This window comes from Saimiri boliviensis, chromosome 4, assembly GCF_048565385.1.
Source record: "Saimiri boliviensis isolate mSaiBol1 chromosome 4, mSaiBol1.pri, whole genome shotgun sequence".
NCBI lineage: Eukaryota > Metazoa > Chordata > Mammalia > Primates > Cebidae > Saimiri > Saimiri boliviensis.
Window position 1 is genome coordinate 60038142 of NC_133452.1, and position 20939 is coordinate 60059080.

The window sequence follows — 20939 nt, forward strand, 5'->3', positions numbered from 1 at the left end:
AACCATATAGGGTATGCTATGCTAATTGCAGCATGGAGTCTGCAATAGACAGACAGGGGAATGATACAATTCGGTAAAACAAGGATGTTAGATTGCTATTTGGGGCATATTACCAGATATTAAGAGTACAGATAAGATGACTTGCAAAGCTCTTGAAAATTTTGCCACCTCATGCAGAAGAAAGAAAACCCTTAAAATTTGTTTTTTAAGGAAAAAATAAAAACAGATTTGGCTCATTAACCAGATCTATCAGCCACATACCTAAAGGACTGATAATGACTGACCTTTGACAGTTATTAATTCCATAAAATATGGCAATTTTAATTTTTGAAATTTAACTGAGAAATGTAAAAAATAGCTTCCTGTTGATATCATTAGCCAGAGTCTAAAACTAAGATTAACTGGTAAATGTATGAAATGAAATAAATTTAGAGTTTTGTTTTTTTCACTGCCTATTGGGTACTATTGTTATGGGATCTTTGGGTTGGATTTTTTCTGGCTGGAAACTTCTGTGGCTGTGGCAGCTTTGCCCAAATTCTTGTCCTGCATCCAGGAAGAATGAGGTAGGCAGACAAGTGAAGGGTGAACAAGACAAAGATGAATTGAGTGTTACAGCAGCTCAGAGGAGACCCACAGTGGGCGGCCCCTCTGTGTAGGCAGGTCATCCATCCAGTGTTTAGTTCTCAGCAGAGAGGAGGCCCTGGAGAGGGTGGCTCCTCTCTGCAACTGGTTGTTCTGTCATTTCCAGCTATCAGCAGAGATGGTACTCCTCTCTGCCGCTGGTCATCCTGTCATCTCTCTGCCCTCTTCGTCCTCTGTTCATCTCATCCTCTGCCCTGCTCTGGCTGAGCCCAGGACTTTTACAGACCTCAGAGGGGAGGAAGTACCTGGTGGGTGGCCCTGGGTAGGCCTGGAAGAGGTGCCACAAGTCCCCACTCATGTCTGTGGACTGGCAGCCTGGTCCCCAGCCTTCAGGCCCTCCCTGGCCTGAAGGTGAGGCCTTACTGGGGACCTACCCCCTTCTGCCCAGGAATCAATCTGCCAACCACTGCCATTTATTACCCCTGGGGCTCGGCCCTAACCCCTGCTGAGAGATGGGAGTAGGGCCAGCAGCAGAGTGAGGCCAGGCAGCAGGAGCAGAGACACCCCTGAGCCTGCAGAGGGTGGGGAGGTTCCTGGGACCCCAAGGATCCAGGCTGCAGAGATGCAGAGATGCCTGGGTCCTGTGCCTGGGAGAACTCCCCAAGCTGCACCCAGGGAGCTCCCACCCTGCCAACTCAGAAGGGGCATGGTTTCTGCTTGTCCCCAGCTCCGGTCTACTCCATGGAGCGGGAGGCCCAGAGCTGCAGCTGTGGGTCAGGCGGCTGCAGCTGCACCCAAGAGGGAAGATCCTCCCTGTTTCTGGCTGCCTTAAAAGCACAGAAAGGCTGGGACCCACAGCCACAGTTTGGGTGACTGTAGCCTGCCCAGGAGGGTGGGGCTCCTGCCTGCTCCATAGAGTAGGAGGCCTGGGTGTACAGCCTGGTTTGGGCACCTGCAGCCATTGCCATCACTATGTTTGCTACTTGGGGGACAGGATCATTAGAAGCCCAAACCTCATCATCCTGCAATATATCCATGTACCAAAGCTGCACATGTTCCCTTGAATCTAAAAAATTTAATTGAATTGAAAAGTTTTATGTTTTTCAGTTGCCAAAAAAATTACAAGTGAATATGGCCTAAAGCGTATATCAATAGGAGAAGCTTTGCGTTCTGTACTGAACAATCACCCAGAAACAGAGCTGGCACTTATGTTAAATTGGCATCTTCATAAAGGAATGACAGCACCTGATGAACTGGCTATTCAGGCTTTAGAACTTTCTCTGATGGAAGGTGTGTGCAGTACTGCAGGGTAAGTGAATGAGGTCAGAGGATGGTACAGAGGGAGTTAAATCTTTCAAGAAACTGCTCACTAGTGATTTAAAAAACATAGAGCTTAAAGCTCTTGTAAAGGGTGTAATCTACTTCTCTCAAACTCTGGGCACCTATATGGTTACATATTTGAATTTTCTGTCAAGCAAAAACTTGGCTTGAGTATTCACATGCCAGATTAGCAGGCAGACCCCTTCACTCTCTCCAGCAACCCCTGAGTTGTCCAAAAGCCTTAGACTTTCACAAAGGAGGCTGATGTAACTTCACTGCCCCATGAAATGATGAAGTGGCCCTCCCCCATCCCCCATGTGCTAGTCTAATGGAGATAGTCTCTGGCGCAGCTCTCTGCACAGGTGGCTGTGCCTCACCCCTAACACTGCATTTGGACAAGAAAGCTATGCACTTGAGCTGTCTCTTCAGTTTACACTTCTCTCCTCACCTTTGCTCCTCCAGCACAGCCACGAGCCACACACAATAGTAAAAGCCCTCCCCGTGAAACCTGAGGCCCTGGTCTTGAGCACAGGTCACTGACCTAGAACCCACCTGATGTACTCAAGGTTTTCTATTCGGAGCCTCCTTGCCCTTCTTTGTCTGTGATCCATAATTATGTTATTGAACAATTCTCCTGAGTTCAGTTATTGGGGAGCAGCTTCTGAGGTGTCAGACTTCATCCCCGGAAAAGGCCCCAGGACGTACCCAAATTGAGTTAACTCCTCCTTGGTGTTCAGCTTTGCATAGAAAGGGCCTCAGTGAGGCAATTGTGGTTGAGTCAAAAGATTTCATTTCACATTAATATCAGGACAATCACTGCTCATTCACCCTGAGTTTCTCTAATCCTGAGGGTCACTCATGTGACTCTTCACAGGATAAAGAAGTTGAGCTACTCTTGATTAAATAAACAACAATGGCAGCCTCATACATTCTCTATGAGGCCAGCCTAGCCAACAATCTCCTCTGCTGTGGAATTGGAGGCCAGTACCTAGAGACTCGGCTGTTATCAAAGAAAAACTCCAACCAAATTAAATTTAAAGGAGTTTAATTAAGCAATGAATAATTTGCAAATTGGGCAGCCCCCAGAATCACAGCAGATTCATAGAGACTCCAGCACAGCCACATGGTGGAAGAATATTTATAGACAAAAAAGGGAAATGATGTACAGAAACTGGCAGTGAGATACACAAACAACTGGTTTGGTTACAGGTTGATGTTTGCCTTATTTGCACATAGTTAGAACACTTAGCATTCTATGACTGGTTAAAGTATGGCTGCTGGGATTGGCCGCGACTTAGTTACTGTTACAGGCGCATACTCCTAAGTTAGGTTTTTAATCTTGTCTGACTATTAAGCTAGGTTATGGTTCATCTATAAGAACTCAAATATAGAAGTACAGCCATATTTAATTTGCTTTAACAGCCAGAAAGCACTGGGGAAGGGCATCCTGTGACTTAAGCCAAACCAAGCTTACTATGACCATCAGCCAGCATGCTCAGCTTGTCCCCACCTCACAGGGAGTTTCCTGACCTTGGGGACCACTCCTCCTAGAAGCTATAAACAGCCTTTTTCCCCCCTCCTCTCGGTTTGATAGTGACAATCTCATTATCTCAATCTATTGAACTAGTTTAAATTCTCCTTATCATTTCTGCTCAGAGGCATGTATCATGGGTCCTGATGGAATGATTCCCACCCAAATAATATAGGGCCACTCTTACCAACTCTCCCGCAGCTGCGCTCCCAGCCTCCTCACAGAGCATTTACTACAAAAAGCAAGCATAGAACACACTTTTTTTCCATATTGGCTTATCTCTTACTAAAATACTACTTCTTGAGCATCTAATATGTACCAGGCCCTACTCTAGTTGCTTTACATACCTGATCTCCAATCTTTAACAAAACTCTAAGAGCTAAATATAATTTCCTCTCAGAAGTTCAAACAGAGTTTTAAATCTAAAGTTATCTGCCTCTAAAGCCTATACTCTTTCATGTTTAAATTAATAGCACCAATTGAACACAATGTTCAAGGTACTGTGAGTGTTTTCTCTCAAATTCTGCCAAAATCCATCTTCAGCAAGCTGAGTGTAGAAATTCAGAGCTCTCTCCCCACCTTCTGAACTGTGTTTGGATGTGTCCTGCCCACCTCATGGCTCTTGGCCTGACTGAGATTAAAGATGTAGAAATGAAGAAGGCAAAGCATGCGGAAGATAAATTGAGTAATGTAAAGAAAAGCATGGGGCTACTAATAAAGAGAAGACAAGAAGTATGAGAGAAAAAGAAATGTAGAATTTTTTATTTTCATGTTTTTCCTTGTTAGTGTTGTCATTGATGGATATCCTGTAACTAAACATCAAATGAATCTTTTGGAAGCCAGGTCAATCATTCCCATGGTCATCTTTGAATTGAGTGTGCCTTCCAAGGAGATTTTCAAAAGATTGCTCCTAGAAAAAGAAAATGAACAAAGGTAATGTACACGATGAAGCCAACAAAAAAGGAATAAACTTTAATAATGCGGTGGGGGGGAGTATTTTTTAATGGCTTTTTCCATTCCTTCTGTTTCTCTATTAGGTTGCCTTATCCATTGCACAATAGTGCACAAATTATAGCTGTCAAGAATGTGAAGTACCGCAAAAATATTGGTGAGATTAGGCAATATTATCAAGAACAGCATCAGAACTGGTATGTGATTGATGGATTTCACAGCAAATGGTGGGTAAGGAATGAAGTTGTTAAGAATGTTCAAATGGTGAATAAATACATGCAGATATACCTGGAAAGAATAAAAGCAGGTAAGAAAACATTTTTTAAAGTAGAATAAAATATTAAAGTGTAAACATGCCTGACTCATGTAACTCATGTTAATATAATTCATTCAATTTGAACATGAGTCAGGCATGACTTAATCAATATTTTATATGTATAGTATTATCCAATTATTGTGATGCTATGGTCTGAATATTTGTATCATCTAAAATTCATATGCTGAAACTGAATCCCCAGAGTAATAGTATTAAGAGGTAAGGCCTTTAGGAAGTGATTAGGTTGAGGACTTGCCCTCAAGAATGTGACTAGTACCCTTATAAAAGAGGTTTGAGGGAGCCTGTTTGTCCCTTCCACGTGAGAATACAGCAAGAGAGCACCATCTATGAGGAACAGTGCCTCACCAGACACTAAATTTTCTGGTACTTTGATTCTGGATTTCCCAGTCTCCAAAACTGTGAGCACTAAATCCCTGTTGTTTGTTAGTTACCCAGTCTGTAGCATTTGGTTATAGCAGCCAAAATAGACTATGACACGTGGGCATGTTTGCTCTAATAAATGACTGCTGCTACCCAAGCTATCATTTATTGAATACCTGTGTGAATCTAGGACATAAAATTAATACATGATCTATTACTAAAATGGTGTATAGTATTTGGCATAGTAAGAAGCTATTTTTCAGAATGTGTGGAGTAGTTATATGGGGCCATGATTGCAAAGTGATATTAGGCAAAATTTTATTTAGGGATCTAGAATTAAAATTATTTTTACTATTTACACTATTATAGTATGATGCAAATGTTGAGTCCATAAGAAAACTAAACTTGCACATTAAAATGTTTTTATAGAGATTGGGGGGTGCAGTCTTACTTTGTTTCCCAGGCTGGTCTCAAACTCCCGGCTTCAAGCGAGCCTTGCACCTCAGCCTCCCAGCTGTCTTCATGCCTATAAACTCAGCTGAGTTTATAGGTGTGAGCCACCACGCCCAGTAGCATCCTTCATTTTATCCGGCAACTCTAATCAGGAGATATCACCTGTGGACAAGTCAGGATGGTCAAATTGGGCAGAGAGGGGAAGCTAACCTGCAGGATGGTGGGAGCAGAAGCCCTCAGCAGATCCTGGGGAACCACTGGTGTTGGGATAGACCTTCAAAATGTCCCCAAAGTGAGGGGAGGGTCCAGGCTTTGTATCCTCTCCACCCCCACATTGGCCTGTCGTTGACCGCAGGCCATCCCGGGAGGGAGTATAACTTATATAAACCATGACAAAGGGGCAATTTCCAGTCCGGCTGTGAGCCATCAGCGCCATGATGCCCAGCAGCTGTGGGATGAGTGTGTCAGCCCTGCAGAGGGAACTGAAGATCCACTACATGATTGCAGTGCCTGCCTCTGCCACAAACAGTTTCATCTCAGTGAAGTTGGCCTGTTCTCTTCTGCTTCGCTGCCCACCTGATCATCTAGCCTGTACCTGATTGTTTGAATTTAGTTTTGATTTGTTCATGCTCTGCTTCCTTTGTATACTGTTCAAATGATCCTCCCCTACCAGGAGGCCAAGGTTGACTCTGATCAATGAGATGGTGCAAGGCTGGGGATAGAGGATTAAAGAGATTTCTCCTGCCACATTCCAGAAGAGGGTACATAGACATTGCCAGGTGTCATCAAGAGTATCCCAATAATTAGAAAAAGAGACATTTGGGTGTCTTTTGAGACTTGAAGTCACATGATCCTAAATTACTCTGTCAGGATTGGTGAGATTTAGTACATGTAAGCTAAAGAGCAACCTAGGAATAGATAGTATTAGAATACTATAGCACCACATAGTATAATATATTTTATATGATAATACTATATACCTTAATAATGCTATATATTATTGTACCATAGTATTAAATATTATAGTACCACTATAGTATCATAGTAGTATAATATTCTTTGTAGAAAATTAATATTGGGGCTTCTTAGCCTTTTCATCTGTGTCATAAGCAATAGACAGAATAGTGTATTTGTCATCTATTGTTGTGTAACAAATTAGTGCAAAACTTAGCAACTGAAAATCACACACACACACATACATGCAGAGTTTCTATGGGTCAGAAATCTGGACACAGTTTAGCTGGGTAGTCTCTCACAAGGCTACAGTTAAGGTGTCAGTCTTTTCTGAAGGTTTAACTGGGAAAGAGCCCACTGCCATGCTCACGAGCGTGACGTCGTTAAGATTCTGTTCCTTGAGTGTTACTGGACCGAGGACCTCAGTTCCTTGCTGGCTGCTATTGGCCAGAGGCCACCCTCGGTTCCTTGCCATGTGAACCTCTTCAAAATGGCAGCTTTCTTTATCAAGTGAACAACCTGAAAAGGCAAGAAAGAGTGTCCATCCTTTGTAATCGTTTTACTTAGGGCTGCTGTAACAAACTGCCACAAACTGTGTGGCTTAAACAACAAAAATGTGTTGTCTCACAGTTTTGGTGACTAGAAGTCCAAAATCAAGGTGTTGGCAGGGCCGTGCTCTGTCTGAAGGTTCTGGGGAGGATGTATTCCATGCCTTTCTCTTAATTTCCAGTGTTGCCAGCAATCCTCGGCATTCCTGGGCTTATAGACACATCACTCCAGCCTCTGCCTCTGTCATCACACGGCATTCTCTATGTATGTGTCTTTGTGTCTTCACATGTCATTCTCATTTCCGTATCTGTCTGCGTGTATTTCTCTAACCCTATTTCCGAATAAGGTCATATTCATAGGTATTGGGGGTACTTCAACATATCTTTTTGGGAAACATAATTCAGGCTATAATGGTAAACTAATCTTCGAAGTGACATCCCCTCACTTTTGCTATATTCTTTTTATTAGAAGCAGGTTACTCAGTCCACTCCACACATGGGGGAGGAGATTATACAAAGACATGAACACCATAAGGCAGGGATCAAGAATACCACTAGAGTCACGTAAGATCAGACCACCCTGTGGCTTCCAGCAATACACACGATATGATGATACGGTGACGGCATTCACAATCAGATTTATGTTCAGATTAATCAGGCAGTTGGGAATGTTAAATAACAATAATTTTATGTGGTAAGGTATGGTAAAGTTCAAAGACACTTTGTTTTAAGGCCAATAATGCTCCCCTAGAAAGCCTTCTGTTAACTCTGTGCAAGAGGCACAAAGATATTCAGGAGATCCCACCCAGCTGGCTCTCAGCTCTTCAGAGAAGACCAGAACCTAATGATAAGGTCAGGATTCATTAATGGCTGATGTCCTTTCTTCTGGGACTCAGAAGTCAAGTTGGGGTCTCTTTTTTTTTTTTTTTTTTTTTTTTTGAGATGAAATCTCTGTTGCCCATACTGGAGTGCAGTGGTGTACTCTCAGCTCACTGCAACCTCCACCTCCTGGGTTCAAGCAATCCTCTTGCCTCAGCTTCCCAAATAGCTGGGATTACAGGCATGCACCACCACACCTGGCCAATTTTTGTATTTTTAGTAGAGACAGGGTTTCACCATGTTGGCCAGGATAGTCTCGATCTCCTGACCTCATGATCCACCCGCGTTGGCCTCTCAAAGTGCTGGAATTACAGGCATGAGCCACGAGTTGGGGTTTCTAATTGATCTCTGTTGACTCTGATAAGTCTCTGATGCTACCATTTGGAAAATACTGTAACTTTATCAGTTTATGTCCTAAAGACCTTGTTGGGAGTAGTGCTGATGCCACACTGATAATTCTTTGCTTTCAAGAGATGAATGGAGGATCAGAGGCAATAAGCCAATGGTTTTAAATGTCTGCCTTATTGAAGGAGGGCTGTGATTGCTTAAAGGAATGCCAGTTAATAAAGATTCCTTCATTTTGTGTATGTTCCGTTCCCCCTCCCCGACTCCCTGTTTAAAAGCAAAATTGTGGAGAGATTGCATAACAGAAATCTCTTTGGGCATGGTTTCCCAACCATCTCCTTTTCAGAATTACATCTGGCCTTTTGAAGAGATGGAAATGGTAGTTGGTATCAGGGAACATCATCTCCTGGACCCTCACACCCTCCGTCCCAGTAAAGGCAGGTAGATCAGTGAGGCAGTAAGTCATGTGACATGACACAGTTCCACACCTCTGGCCTGAGATTCCAAAATCCAAAAACCTCTAAAAATCTCAAGTTTATTTACAAATCATTTGAGGAAAGAACTTGACATGAGCTGACATATGGCTATTTACAGTCTTTTTATGAAATCCCGTAAGTGGGAAAGGGTCATCCTATTTGGTTGGGGAAATATCATCTTATAGATTACAGGGTGCTGCTCCAGGTTCTGTGAGAATGTGATGTACCTCTCCCCTCTCCTCCACTCCTCTCCCATACTCTCTTTTCAAGACAGGGTCTCACTCTTGCCCAGGCTGGAGTGCAGTGGCTTAATGCAGCCTCCACCTCTCGAGCTCAAGAGATCCTCCCACTTCAGCCTCTTGAGGAGCTGGGACTACAGGCATGTGCCACCACAATACACTAATTTTTGTAGTCTTTGTAGAGACAGGCATGTGCCACTACAATAGGCTAAATTTTGTAGTCTTTGTAGTCTTTGCCCAAGCTGGTCTTGAACTTCTGGGCTCAATCAATCCATCCACCTCAGCCTCCCAAAGTGCTGCGATTATAGGCGTGAGCCACCACATCTGGCTGAGTACAATGTACTTCTAAAATCTAAAATATTCTGAATTATCCAACATATCTGGCCCCAAGTGTTTTAGATGAGGGATTACAGTTCTGTAATAGTATATTTAGATAGATCATTTCTATCCTAACAAAAAACACCATGATTTATGCTTCATAATTTTATAGTTAATTTGGGTCCTTCCTAGGCATAATCTTTAAAAAAAGGTAAGACTTTTCCATGGTAAAAGGATAGCTAATAAAATATGCCTGGGAGTCTGAGGCACAAGAATCACTTGAACCTGGGAGGTGGAGGTTGCAGTGTGCCAAGATCGCACCACTGCACTCCAGCCTGGACAACAAAGCGAGACTCCATCTTAAGGGAAAAAAAAAAATAATTAGGTAAATTGTATAAACTTATAAGAAAAGATTTCAAAGACCATAACTGACTGATAAAAGCAAGTTGCAGAATAATGTTTATAGTATGGTGGCACAAGCATACTACATACCAAAAAAAGTACATATGTTGATGTATAGAAAAAAGACTGCAAAAGATACAAATCCAACAGTGATGACTACCTCTCAGGTTAAGTATTGGATTGACATGATGGAGATGTGAATAGTAACTTTTACTTTTACTTTTACTTTTTTTTTTTTTTTAAGACAGGGTTTCACCATGTTGGTCAGGCTGGTCTTGAACTCCCGACCTCAGGTGATCCGCCTGCCTTGGCCTCCAAAGTGCTTGGTTTACAAGCATGAGCCACCATGCCTGGCCAACTTTTACTTTTTATTCTGTTGTTTGGAATTTTATAATGTGTATGTATTTGCAGAGTGCTGTGTAATTAAAATTATTTTAATTTTAAAATCATTGTGTTTTCTATGAAAAATGTATACATAATAATAGTTAATATGTTAATAATAGGAAAAGCTGCCTGCATTGATAAGTTATGTATCACACCTCAAGAGCTGCTTTCTCGCCTGGGAGAATTTGGACAGTTCTGTCCTGTCAGCCTGGCAGAATCCCAGGAATTATTTGACTGCTCTGCAACTGACTCCTTGGAATTTGCAGCAGAGTTCAGAGGGCACTACTATAAAATGAGTTCTCAGGAAAAACTGAATGTAAGTTTGTCTCTAACTCCAAATATTTACTAAGGAAAAAAATGTCTTATATTCAAATTCATCAATAGGAAGGGATAGGTGCCCAGAAACGTGGAACCAGGGGCCCCATTACTGGAACCTGTGACTCTGGGACCAGTGAGGCAACTCAGTGCTAAGCTCCAAAACTGCATCCCAGGACATATTTTGAAACACTGCAAGAGTCCAGGGTCAATGATGGGCCGTTGGCCTGGGCCAGCCTAACAGGCAGGGAGAGCCAACAGTGAGCCCCATCAATGGAAGAGATGCTGAACACCAAGGGCTCAACCCACAGGGTATCCAGGGGATTCAGCTCCCAGGGTTGCCGAAGGGAATCAGAGTCAATAGAAATGAAGCAAGAGCTGATATATGCCTCCTGCGCTTTATTTTTTTTTTCTATCACTAGACCTCTTTATATACCTTATATTTCTGCTTAGTGGAGTAGAATATGGAATTCTTCTCATAATGTCCATAATTTGATGATTTTAAAAGATTTGTAGTTGAAAATAATGAAAACAAATCAGATGCCTCTGAGCATTTTATTTCCTTGGAGAATTAGCATTGTTATTCCCTTTATTAGGAGATATTTATTTCTTCCTGCTTAGGTAATCATAGAATTTTTAAAACTGGAAGTGACATTAAAGGCCATGTATCTGGTCCCCCTCCATTTTACAAAGCGATTCCTGAAGCTGGAGAAGTTAACTCACCTGCCAAAGGCACCCAACCTGTTAATTACACAGCAGGACAGGAAGACGGGCTGGCAGGGGCCTGCTCTCTCCAGTGCCAGTCGTATAGCAGGAGCACAAGTAATTTTTGTAGGAATGAATGAATGAGCGACTGAGATGAGGATAAACCTTGGATGTGATCACTTGGGAATATTCCTATAGGGAACTTCCATTCAGAGAAGAGGTTCTCACAGTTTGAGGAACAGCAGAATGCTGCTACTAAAAATGGGGAGGGTGCAGGAGAGCCTCAGTGGCCTTCTGATTGGCATAGCATTCCTGGTTTAAATCATCTTGCTACTAAAATTCTTTTTTAATAGAAATTCTTGGAAAACCCAGAATTGTACGTGCCTCCCTTAGCACCTCATCCTCTCCCATCTCCTGACATGATCCCCAAACGGCTGACTCTGTCAGGGCTGAAGAGTCGATTCCCTAAGTGTGCAGAGCTCCAGGGATACTGTCCAGTGACCTATCAGGAGGGAAAACAAAGGTAAGTCCTGGCCTTCGTGGAAGTATAGAATGATATTGCCACTCCGAAGAAGTGCTTCATTCAACAATCTTAACATTTTGGTCAAAAGGTCGCTCTTACTTAATTGGAAAAATATTCTTTTTCTTTCTTGAGCTACATAGGTAGAAAGATAAAAATACTTTTGAAATTCAATTTATACAATACTGCACATTAATTATTCAATAGAGGTTTTGTTTTGTTTTGTTTTTTGGTCTTCCAGATATGAAGCCCTAGTACCTGGTAGCATTAACTGTGCTTTAGAATATCGTAATCGTATATATATTTGTGAGAATAAAGAAAAACTCCAGAAATTTTTGAGGTGAGACTATTCACTAAATCATGGATATTAACTGAAAATTTTCTGTGTTGCATGCAACATTCTGGGAATTGGGGAGGGGTGTGTGTGTGTGTGTGTGTGTGTGTGTGTGTGTGAACAAGGACTGGTCCCTGTTCCAGGGACTGGTCCCTTACCCAAAGCTATCCAGGGTAAGATGGACTTTGAGTGCCCGATAATTATAGAATGGGATGGCCTTTAGGGTGGGGAAATGCCTGGAATCAGACCAAAGAATCAGAATCAAATTTTCTCTGGAGTCAGACTGCTACTAAAGTGTGGATCATGGGTTGGAGGCAAGACTACCAGGTCTAACTAAATTCTGTGTTGGTGTAAGATTAGGATAAGGAGTGGGAATTGGCAAGTCGAAGGGAAAGAGGGACATGTTCCAAGCAGAGGGACCAACAACAAACCTGGCCTAGGGTCTTCCTGAGCTGCAGGAACTTCAGCATAGCTGGATGCGATGTGGAGAGGGGACCAAGTGAAGGCGAGGCTGGAGGTGGGGGGCAGGGTCAGAGTGCAGGAGGTCAAGTAAGACCACCATGAAGCATTTGCGGTTTCATGGACTCACATGATATACATGGTTTGTGTCCTCATAGTGATCCTGAAGGCAATCTGAGCACATTGACTGATTTTAAGTGAGGTTAGTGTAAGAATCAAATTTGCTCTGGAGTCAGACCACTACCAAAGTGTAGAGCATGGGTTGGAGGCAGGACTACCAGTGATGAGGCTGCTAGAATGATCTTGTCTGAAATACGATGGCATGTTTCAGCTCACCACAGTTATGTGGGGAAGGCAGCGGGCTTGGGACCACGGCCTGAGAAACACCAATGCAGGAATGCCAGAAGAGCTTATGAGGGAGACTGAGAAAGATGAACTACAGAGACATGAACGGAGAGCCGGGATGAGGAGAGTTGAGGGAGGAGAGGGGAGGGATGGTGTGGCAACAGGTTTGAATCCTGCTCAGAGGTCAAGCAAGACGAGGGCTGAAAAGCATTTGAGATTTAGGGAATAGCAGGTCATTGGTAATCTTGCCAAGAATGGTTTTGTCCGGGGACATGAGAGGAAGTCAACTACAGAGCTCCGAGGAGCAGATGAGAGCTGTGGAAACTGAGCTCTTGCCTGTAGTCCAGAGGTTACAAGCAAACACAGATACCGACAGCAGCCAGGAGGTGAGGGACGGAGGCAAGCAGGCTGGGTGTGAAGACACAGGAGTTGAGGGCCTGCTGCACACTGGACTGCACATGGCCAGCTGAAGAGACCAGCAGCTACCCATCTCCTGCTGGAATAATCTGGAAAGCACATTGCTGTTTAAATTCTTCAGATTCCTAAACATCCATGTTTGATTCAAATTTAAAGATAAAATATATGTGCATCAAATCCCATCTGCAGATAAAATTTGTGTGGTACCTTGCAATCTCTCGTGAAGCCACTGTTTGAAGAAGTTTAATTGTGAAAAGAGAAGAGATGTTCATTTCTGGAAGGCATATAGGATTTAAGGAGTAAAGGTGGTTTTTCTTTTTTTTTTTTTTTTAATGGGGAATTATGAAGATGTTTAAATGCATGTGCATGGGAAGAACCCAATAAAGAAGGAAGTGGCAATGATGCCAGGGCAGGGAGCCAGCAGCTGCTGTAGTAAGATGCCTGGAGAGAGGGTGTGGTGGTCTCAGATGGGAGGCACCTCCTCCACAGGAAGAGAACATGTGGGTGGCTCTGCTTGTGATGGGCTGAGGAAGTCCCATCCCCACGGCTTCCCTGAGTATAGCATGGAATCCGCCTGGGGTGACGGGGCATTTGGGAGAGTCAGAAGTTTGAGGAAAATAAAGAAAGTTTTATATCATTACTGTGTAAAATGAGAAAACTGAGAGTAGGTGAGTAGGGCTGGGTACCCAGTTGACGTGAGTAGCTGTGCACTTCCTGGAGCCCCAGCCTTCCCACTTGTATCATTTTCTCCAGTGCAGAAAAACAAGTAGTGAACTTTATCTTCTAATAGTCTCTTGTCTATTCCTATCTATACACACTGGGTATAACTGTGAGCATCCAACTAATGAACTTTGTGTTCTTAGGTCACCACTGAAATACTGGGAACAGAAGCTTCCATACAAGCTTCCTCCATTAAGGGAACCGATACTTCTTACTAGTCTTCCTTTGCCTGGATATCTGGAACAGGTTCTTTTACTTAATTTTCTGTCATATGTGTTAGAAGAATACAAATGATTTCTTCTTTTTAACACTAATTTTCATTTTGGGAACAATCAAATTCAAGGCAGAGTTTTCTATTTTAAGCTGCAAATTCACTCAGCCTATTTTGTTTATGTGTAGTGTTTAAAATAAAATGTGTGAAAATCCCCTGCTTCCATAGCTAATTCTGAAATATCTGCGCCAAAGTAAAGAGAAAGTAGATCATCACAAAATTGTTTCCATTTGAATTATATATATGTAGTTTGGTTCTTACTTTTGAATTTCAGTGTCTGTGAAACTTTTTCATAATTTGGAATGTGCAGATTCAGTCTGGGAGAGGGTGGTTCACTCACTACTCGAAAGAGTGGAGTTACAGTGACACAACCAAACCAAAAAGCCCATATTTTGCCCCACATCCAGATAAAGTCAGTTTTATTTACTCTTATTTATTTATCCTATTTAAGTTATATTTTATTTATCCAAGTATAATTTTTTAAGAATAGCAAAACTTAGCAGCAGCCAACAACTATCTTTACAATTTTATTTTTACTATTTTAAAGCTTTTTAAAAAATATATATTTTCTTGCACTTCAGGTTCTGGGGTACATGTGCAAAACACGCAGGATTGTTGCATAGGTACATACATGTCAATGTGGTTTGCTGCCTCCATCCCCCCGTCACCTATATCTGGCATTTCTCCCCATGTTATCCCTCCCCAACCTCCCTACCCACTGCTGACCCTCCCCTGTTCTCCCACGACAGACTCCAGTGTGTGATGCTCCCCCCGTGTTCATGTGTTCTCATTGTTCAACACCTGCCTATGAGTAAGAACATGCGGTATTTATTTTTCTGTTCTTGTGTCAGTTTGCTGACAATGATGGTTTCCAGATTCATCCATGTCCCTACAAAGGACACGAACTCATCATTTTTTATGGCTGCATAGTATTCCATGGTGTATATGTGCCTATTTTTAAAACTTTTTAAAAATCTACAAAATAAATGCCTAGGGCACAATTTCAAACCTTTGTCAGTAATTCTTAACCACTCTGATTTTTTCAACTTGCCTGTAAGGTTAGCCTTCAGTCTGGTTTAACATCAAAATGCCAGATGAAGCCCACCCAGAGAGGAGTATTCTCATGAAGGCCAAATTTTATCAGAAGGGCCTCTTATTACCTTCTGGGCTCTGGAATCTTGCCAGCACTAGCTACTGTGGTCTCTGGAATTCCTTGTTAGGTGGCCATGAGTCCTCAGAGTGGGAGGCAGTCTGGCCATTTCTGAGAATGGAAGCAGATGCGGGCCAAGATAACGCAAAGCCCAGGGTCCTTTTTTTTCTTCTCTTTTTGTTATAAAAAAATGTCAAACATATAAAAATAGAGAGACTTGTGTAATGAAGCCCATATGCCGATCCATCGCCCAGCTGGCACTAAGCCAGTTTGTAATTTTCATTTTTCCTAATCAAACATATTTTTATTTCTTTGCTGTTGGCTAACTGGTCATCTAACCATATTTATAAGCCCTATCCCTACTCCAGAAGGATATTTGAGGCAAAGAAATAATATTTGCCTCTTTATCTATTGGCACTGAGGAAAGAAACCAAACTCAAGTATATACATAATTTGAATTGTCCCCTCCCTGCAGGGTATTGCAACTTCTCTAATTAAAGCAATGAATTCAGCAGGATGTTTAAAGCCCAAGTTCCCCTTCTTAAGTATAAGGAGATCTGCACTACTCTACATAGCACTTCATCTAAAAGGTATGTCTTTTTTAATGATTCACTACTCAGAATGAATTTAACATTAATGGTAGTATAAGTGATGAATAGGATTGTTAAACTGAGTTGCCTGCTTTGTTAGAGAGAGTGGTGTGTGTGTGTGTGTGTGTGTGTGTGTGTGTGTGTGTGTGTGTGTGTAGCAAATACAATACAGGGCAAATATTTTAAATAAAATATCAAAGTTAAATTTCTAGTTTTCAAAGTAAGGACTATGAGTAATATAGTGAGCTCTCAATAATCCATGCCATAAAGAAGGGTGAATATAGGCAGTTATTACCTAAAACAGAATACTCTCCACATTTTATTTGGGATTTGGATATCTTCTCAACCATAACTACGTACCTAACTGAAATATGCATCCAGGTTGCCTTCTCTTTCATCTAATGACTCACTACCTAGCAGAAATTATTCACAGTTCTGTGAAATTTTCTACAGCATTTAATCCCAAAGCTTCTGAATATACAAGAAAAAAGTATAAGAAGAAGATGGAGCAGTTTATGGAAAGATGTGAACTCATAACATACCTGGGTTCCAAGATGACGAGAAAATACAAGGAACCTCAGTTCAGAGCCATTGACTTTGATCATAAGTTACAGACCTTTCTCTCTCTCAGAAATATAGACCCAATTAATGGGTAATTTACTTAGGTGACAGCAACCTGAATCTCAAGAGTTATCTGAAAGTGACAGAGGAAAACTGACAGAAGTTTGAAAATCTGGGCCTCTCAGAAGTACTTTTGCCACCTGAGCAACTAGCAGACTTCACATGGCTAGCAGACTTCACATGAACTCAAGGTCTGCCAGCCAGTAAGGAGCATGCTTATATAAACATAAGTTTTAAAACAATTTTAAAATGTGTTGCTCTTTGCCTGAACTTTGATGATTTAACAAAATAGACATTCCATCTATAATTCCATATAGAAAATTTAAGTAACTCATTTAGTAAGTATATTTTCCTTTTTAACATTTTCAGTAGAAAAGCCAGTGTCTGTTAAAATTACTCATTAAATGTTAGAAAGCTTTAAGAAACACAATTAACATTGTTATAAATGAATGTTGTTACAAAATATGGGTTATACATTGTACATAAGAAATTGTTTGCAGACTTTGTGAACATAAGATACTGTCATTTTCCCAAAAAAATAAATGGATTTTGCAACAACTGGCTCGCTGCCTCTTTTCTTTTTCTTAAGTATTCATTGCAGCATGCTTTATAGCTTATTTTATAATTAGAAATTACCTGGAATTTTAAAAAGGATGAAAGAAAACCAGAGTCATTATATATGATGTTTATCAAAAAGTATATGCTAGAGGAAAACTTACTAAATTGAATTTAATGAGATTTTTTAAATAAGATCAATTTTCAGCAGCAATATAAAAAGATCTAGAATGTGAAACAGCAAGATTGACTCTTAAAAAATCAAAAAATATGACCATTGACTGTGTAATCTTGGGTAAATTTCTCTGAGCTTTCATTTCTTAATCTCCACAACAGATGGTTTAGCTCTATAAATTCAGTAATGTTAAAGACTAGAAGCCAAGAAGTTAAAAAAAAAAAAAAAACTAGACGCCTTTTTTATATGTCTTTGCATTATATATTTTATAATAAAATGATTTTTAAACAAAAGTTAGAAGCCTATCGTCAAAGTTAGGATAAACCTTAAAAGCCTTTACTTCTTCGGGAGACTGGGAGTTGCCAATAGCTACCAGGTTTCGCTGGCAACTTAAGTCCCTCCCCATTTTTGTTCCTTGTCCATTTCTATTAATGCCTGTAATTTACCATCTTTCTATCACCAACTGCAATCTACTGGTTTTTTCATTCTTAACAAGATATAAATGTTCTTAGGTCTTTTCAGCCTATGGGTGTTAGGAGTTTGCTTTAGCAGTTAAACCCAAACTTCACTGCTTCAGTGTCCCTGCCTTGATGAAGGGCAGCAGTCCCTGCAAGATACCACCAAATGTTTCTTGGGGTCTCCAGGGTGTGTCCCATGTGGTCCCACTGCACATCCTCTGGGGATGAAGTTCTCTAGTATGGCTTCACCCTGAGAACTCTACAAGCCCAAAGATGCTGCCTTCTGAGATCTAACATCTCATGCGTCATTGTGCTGGAGCTGCTGAATTCTGCACAAAACTAGGGCAAATGGCCTTTCTCTTCCCTTAATAGAAAGAAGCTCTGTCCCTGAGCTGAGCTGGCAACCAAAAACCGTGTGATTCTCCCTTTTCACCTCTCGCCATAGAGTCTCTCTTCCTCTGAGCAAATCTGTACAGCAGAGTGTAGCAGGTAGTAGCAGTGGGAAAGAAGTGAGGAGTCAAATTTCCTAGAGTAGCCTCTAGCGCTGGACATTCCAGGTGCCTACCACTCACATGTAACTACAGTTAGCTACACTTGGGACCTTATTTAGAATAACTGCCAGCACAGCTACCATTTCCTGGCTGCTTTCTATGTGGCCAGAGAGAGTGTGCTAGTGGCTTTTTACGCATTATCTCATTCTTACACATGAGAAGAGCTTCCTATCCAAGATCACATAAGTTGTATCCAGATTCAGACCCTGATCTGCATAACTACAGAGTCTTGCTCTTACCCTTCCCATTTCCTGCATTGTAAGCACATCTTGGAAACCACCATCACAGTGTCATTGTTCTTTAGTGTCAGTAGTATCCTTCGTGTGTGTCTGTGTGTGTGGGTGTAGTTTAGAGTACAAGAAAAATACAACACTTGGGAAAGTCTTCTTGTCGGAGCCTGAGAACCACTCCCCCTCCAGGCCCACTCCATATGGCACTCACACCCACCTATCATGTTTGCTTTCCTTCTCAGGAGAGCACGTCATGTTTTCCACATCAAGGGGTCTGTGTCCCTAACAAGGTGGAACAGCATTTCTGCAATAAGAACATGTATCCTTTTAAAACCTCTTATTGAAATTCTGCTTTTGTTTAGAAATTATGCTTGCATATTATTATAAATAATCCATTAACTAGCATCCCAAATATGATGAAAGAATATTTTGAATGGGTGTCCAGGGACCCTTAAACCTTCCCTGTGTGAAATAATAACAGAGTGGGTGTCCAGGCCATGGTGCTCACTGAGGCTCACAGAGGCTCCTTTGTGCCCACCCCTATCCTCCAGCTGCTGCCCCAACCTTGTGTGCTTCAGGAAGAGACTGAGGCAGTGCAGCTTTGAGATCGAGGGAAACTCCAACCAGCCTATGCCTCTCCATGGCTTGTCTATATGTCATTTTCACAGCAACACTCAGATTGGAGAAGCAGTCTCCATCTGACAGATCCTAAATCAAACAGTAAATGAAATGTGGAAAAGCAGGAAAAGGATTTTGGAATATTTCCTTTCCTTCCTTTTTTTTTTTTTTTAAGAGTTACACTCAGATCTACACTGAGTAGACATGCTATATTTGACCATTCCTATTGCTGGCCTGTGTACTGCTGTACTATATTTTAAAATGCTATGTTGACGTTGGACACAGTGGCTCATGCTTATAATCCCAGCACTTTGGGAGGCCAAGGTGGGAAGATGCTTGAGCTCAGGAGTTTGAGACGAGACGAGCCTGGGCAACATAGTGAGACTATCTCTACAAAAGTTTTAAAAATAAATAAATAAAATAATGTGTTGAATCTTTCTCTCTTATATTTAGGATCATTCGCCTGATAAAAATTCTGAGAAATAAAATTGCTGGGTTAAAGGGCATGAATATTCTTAGATGGATATTCACAATTCATATTACCAAGCAACTCTCCAAAATAGTTATAGCAATTCATACTGCTTCCAGGAGCACCAATTTTAATACTTTTTAACGATCATGTGGCTATTATCTTCATAGTTTTTTTTCTTTAATAGGTGAAAAGCAGAACCTTGCTGCTTCAATCTGTACTAATAGTGAGATTTAAAAGTTGTTCCGCATTAGTTCTTTTTGTAATATAGACATCAACCTTTTGTAATAAATATATTCTATTTTTTAGGTACTAACATAAAACCTGTTCATCATACCTTTCTGATTTTTTTTTTTTTTTTTTTTTTGAGATGGAATCTCGCTTTGGTGCCAGGCTGGAGTGCAGTGGTTCATTCTAAGCTCACTGCCACCTCCGCCTCCCGGGTTCGAGTGATTCTTTTGTCTCAGACTCCCTTAGTAGCTGGGATTACAGGCACACACCGCCATGCCCAGCTTATTTTTTATTTTTAATAGAGATGTGGTTTCACCATGTTGGCCAGGATGGTCTTGGTCTCTTTACCTCATGACCTGCCTGCCACTGCACTGGCCCAGAGTTTCACTTGTTTCCCAAACCGAGTACAATGGCATGATCTTGGCTCACTGCAGCTTCTGCCTCCCAGGTTCAAGCTATTCTCCTGCCTCAGCTCCCGAATAGCTGGGATTATAGGTGCGTGCCACCACACCTGGCTAATTTTTTGTAATTTAATAGAAACGGAGTTTCACCATGTTAGCCAGGCTGGTCTTGAACACCTGACCTCAGGTTAGCCCCTTGCCTCAGCCTCCCAAAGTGCTGGGATTACAGGTGTGAGCCACTGCGCCTGGCTGAATTTTGAATTTTTAGTAGAGACGGGGTTTCACTATGTTGGCCAGGCTGATTTTTAATAGTTTTCTAAGCTCTGGAAATTCTTCGATCTTTAGAGATGGAATATTCTGTTCTGTTTTCTTCTACGTATTCACTTATTTGTGTTTTAAAAACTATACGTTAAATTATTTCAGTCTTCTAGAATTTATTTCAGGATACAGTGTGAACTGCGGTTTTAAATTCCTCAAAACTCAAAGTACAGTAATAAATACTATCGTTTTTAAACATTTTCAATTATGTATTTTTCATTTTTTTCTTAATTCATTTGATAATTTGTTTAATTCAGGTAATTCATCTTCTTCTTCCCCTCCCCGCCCCCGCCCCCGCCCCCGCCCCCTCCTTCTTCTTCTTCAACAACAACAAATGAAGACCTGGGTAAAAAAATATCTACAAAGCCTGAGCGCCCTTAACCTCAGTTGGTTCTGGGAAGAATTCT

At 41.4% G+C, this 20939-nt stretch overlaps 1 protein-coding gene across 1 annotated transcript in view; it reads left to right on the plus strand.

The window, feature by feature from the left end:
* The window catches only part of AK9 (adenylate kinase 9), a 198308-nt gene extending 181360 nt beyond the window's left edge, over positions 1-16948 (plus strand). Inside the window, exons 33-41 of the mRNA XM_074397611.1 lie at positions 1690-1891; positions 4220-4366; positions 4471-4691; positions 10199-10395; positions 11453-11622; positions 11861-11959; positions 14038-14140; positions 15791-15905; positions 16359-16948. Coding sequence (XP_074253712.1) covers positions 1690-1891; positions 4220-4366; positions 4471-4691; positions 10199-10395; positions 11453-11622; positions 11861-11959; positions 14038-14140; positions 15791-15905; positions 16359-16561 — 1457 coding nt within the window. The 3' untranslated portion in view covers positions 16562-16948. The remainder of the gene's footprint in view (positions 1-1689; positions 1892-4219; positions 4367-4470; positions 4692-10198; positions 10396-11452; positions 11623-11860; positions 11960-14037; positions 14141-15790; positions 15906-16358) is intronic.
* Positions 16949-20939: the final 3991 nt, after the last annotated feature.